Source organism: Rhinopithecus bieti, unplaced genomic scaffold (genome assembly GCF_001698545.2).
Source record: "Rhinopithecus bieti isolate Rb0 unplaced genomic scaffold, ASM169854v2 scaffold_10589, whole genome shotgun sequence".
Taxonomy (NCBI): Eukaryota; Metazoa; Chordata; class Mammalia; order Primates; family Cercopithecidae; genus Rhinopithecus; species Rhinopithecus bieti.
Window position 1 is genome coordinate 752,124 of NW_016807065.1, and position 3,313 is coordinate 755,436.

The window sequence follows — 3,313 nt, forward strand, 5'->3', positions numbered from 1 at the left end:
TGTCACCCAAGCTGGAGTGCAGTGGCACGATCTCGGCTCACTGCAAGCTCCGCCTCCTGGGTTCACGCCATTCTCCTGCCTCAGCCTCCCAGGTGGCTGGGACTACAGGTGCCGCCACCTCGTCCGGCTAGTTTTTTGTATTTTTAGTAGAGATGGGGTTTCACCATGTTTGCCAGGATGGTCTCGATCTCCTGACCTCGTGATCCGCCCGTCTCGGCCTCCCAAAGTGCTGGGATTACAGGCTTGAGCCACCGCGCCCGGCTAATTTTTGTATTTTTAGTAGAGACAGTGTTTCACCATGTTGGCCAAACTGGTGAACTCCTGACCTCAGGTGATCTGCCCCGACTTGGGCTCCCAGAGTGCTGGGATTACAGGTGTGAGCCACCACACCTAGCCAAGATTAAAGTAGATGGCACAACATTCTAGAATAAGAGTTAAGTTGTACCACTTAAAATAAATCTACAGGGCAGGACCTGAATGCGAGTAATAAAAATGGCATCAATTATAATCACCATTATAATGTTTGTAGCTTCAGATGGGTACGTCTGTTAATATGTTTGAGAAAAATCCTTAAATCATCATCATCCCTTCAACAGGAAGGAAAACACAACGGAGGGGAACTCTGTGACTGTGAGCAGTGTGGAGAAGTCTTCAGTGAACACTCATGCCTTAAGACGCACATGAGAACTCAAAGTACAGGGAACACTCATAACTGTAATCGGTATGGAAAAGATTTCCTTACTCTGCATGAGAAAACCTCTACGGGTGAGAAGTTTAATCAGAGTGAAAAAATCTTCAGCCTGACACCAAATATTGTATACCAGAGAACTAGCACACAAGAAAAGTCATTTGGATGTAGTCACTGTGGAAAATCCTTCATTAACGAGTCATACCTTCAGGCACATATGAGAACTCACAATGGAGAAAAACTCTATGAATGGAGGGATTATGGGCCAGGTTTTATTGACTCCACAAGCCTTTCTGTGCTTATAGAAACCCTCAATGCAAAAAAGCCCTACAAATGTAAGGAATGTGGAAAAGGCTATAGGTACCCAGCCTACCTCAGTATTCACATGCGAACTCACACTGGGGAGAAACCATATGAATGTAAGGAATGTGGGAAAGCCTTCAATTATTCCAATTCATTTCAGATACATGGAAGAACTCACACTGGAGAGAAACCCTATGTATGTAAGGAATGTGGGAAAGCCTTCACTCAGTACTCGGGCCTTAGTATGCATGTACGATCTCACAGTGGAGACAAGCCCTACGAATGTAAGGAATGTGGGAAATCCTTCCTTACATCCTCACGCCTTATTCAACATATAAGAACTCACACTGGAGAGAAACCTTTTGTATGTGTTGAATGTGGGAAAGCCTTTGCAGTTTCCTCAAATCTTAGTGGACATTTGAGAACTCACACTGAAGAGAAGGCCTGTGAGTGTAAGATATGCGGGAAAGTATTTGGGTATCCCTCATGTCTTAATAATCACATGCGAACACACAGTGCCCAGAAACCATACACCTGTAAGGAATGTGGGAAGGCTTTTAACTATTCCACCCACCTTAAAATTCACATGAGAATCCACACTGGAGAAAAACCCTATGAGTGTAAACAGTGTGGAAAGGCCTTCAGCCATTCCAGTTCATTTCAAATACATGGAAGGACTCACACTGGAGAGAAGCCCTATGAATGTAAGGAGTGTGGGAAAGCCTTCACGTGTTCCAGTTCCTTTAGAATTCATGAAAAAACTCACACAGAAGAGAAACCCTATAAATGTCAGCAGTGCGGGAAAGCTTACAGTCATCCCCGTTCACTTCGAAGACATGAACAAATTCACTAGTGAGAAACTCTGTCCATGTAATACATGTGGGAAAGCTCTCATTTGTTCCAGTTCACTTCAAAGACATGAATGAACTCACTCTGGAGAGAAGAAAGTCTACGAAAATTACTTAATTCCTGTAATGCCAGCACTTTGGGAGGCTGAGGTGGGCGGATCACTTGAGGTCAGGAGTTTGAGGCCAATCTGGCGAAACCCTGGCTCTACTAAAAATACAAAAAATTTAGCCAGGCATGGTGGTGGGTGCCTGTAATCCCAGCTACTTGGGAGGCTGAGGCAAGAGAATCGCTTGAACCCAGGAAGCAGAGGTTGCAGTGAGCAGAGATCGTGCCACTGCACTCCAGCCTGGGCGACAGAGTGAGACTCCATCTCAAAAAAAAAAAAAAAAAAAAATTATTTGCTTAAATTGAGTCTGTTAGGGTACATCCCTAATCCAATCTGACTGGAGTTCCTATAAGAAGAGAAAGACACAACTGGGATGACAAATAGAGAAGATGATGTGAAGTCATGAGATGATAGCCATCTGCAAGCCAGAGAGCCAGGACAGATCCTTCTATCAAGGCCACCAGCCCTGCTGGCACCTTCATCTTGGGCTTCCAGAACTTTGAGCAAATAAACTTCTCTTGTGTGAGCCACCCAGTCTGTGGTGTTTTGTTGTGGCGGCTCTAGCAAGTGAATACAGTAAGCAATAAGCAAAAACGTTTATAGATTGTCCAAAAGCCTTAATATTCACATGCAAAGCCATGCTGGAGAGAAACTATATGAATGTAAGACATGGGAAAGCCTTCATTGAGTCTTCAGTCCTTTCTACATACAGGAGGAATTACATAGGAGAGAAATTGTATGAATGTAAGGCACATGAAAAAGCCTGTGAATGTTCACTGTATTTTAATATTCACATGCAAGTTGTCTGGATATAGACCGTATGAAAATAGAGGGGAAAAAAGGAAAGAAAGTTTCTTTTTCTGTGAAAGTAAGGAATGTGACCCAATACACCATATTGGAACTTGGAGTGGACCGAAACCCCATTAGGATTGTGGAAAAGCTTACGTTAATGTTTTCTACCTTCTAGAAGGTGTAAGAAGTCAAACTGGAGAGAAGCCTTCTACCTGTAATGCATGTAGGAAGCCTTACATTAAATCCACAGAAATTTTTTTTTACACATCTAAAATTACCTCAAAACCCTGGGAAGGTAAGGAATGTGGTATATCCTTTAAATATTTAACATGCCGTAATATTTACCTGAATTCTCATAATACTGTATTGTTTCTTGAGTAGTGTTAGTACTTTATACTATCAAAATAATCCTAAATCCTCCCTCTCAGACCTTCCTTCATTACTGTATTTCACTTATATGCATATACACACACACAAAATTAGCATATGTAATCTAATACATTGTAGCTGTTTTTCAGAAGTTACCTGTTAGATCAATTAAGAATTAGAAAAATAAACATTGTTATTTTACTTCA

General features: G+C 42.1%; 1 protein-coding gene across 1 annotated transcript in view; it reads left to right on the plus strand.

The window, feature by feature from the left end:
- ZNF426 (zinc finger protein 426) overlaps nt 1-3,313 on the plus strand; it is an 11,364-nt gene extending 8,051 nt beyond the window's left edge. Inside the window, exon 6 of the mRNA XM_017879872.1 lies at nt 597-3,313. Within this exon, the coding sequence (XP_017735361.1) occupies nt 597-1,844 (1,248 nt within the window). The 3' untranslated portion in view covers nt 1,845-3,313. The remainder of the gene's footprint in view (nt 1-596) is intronic.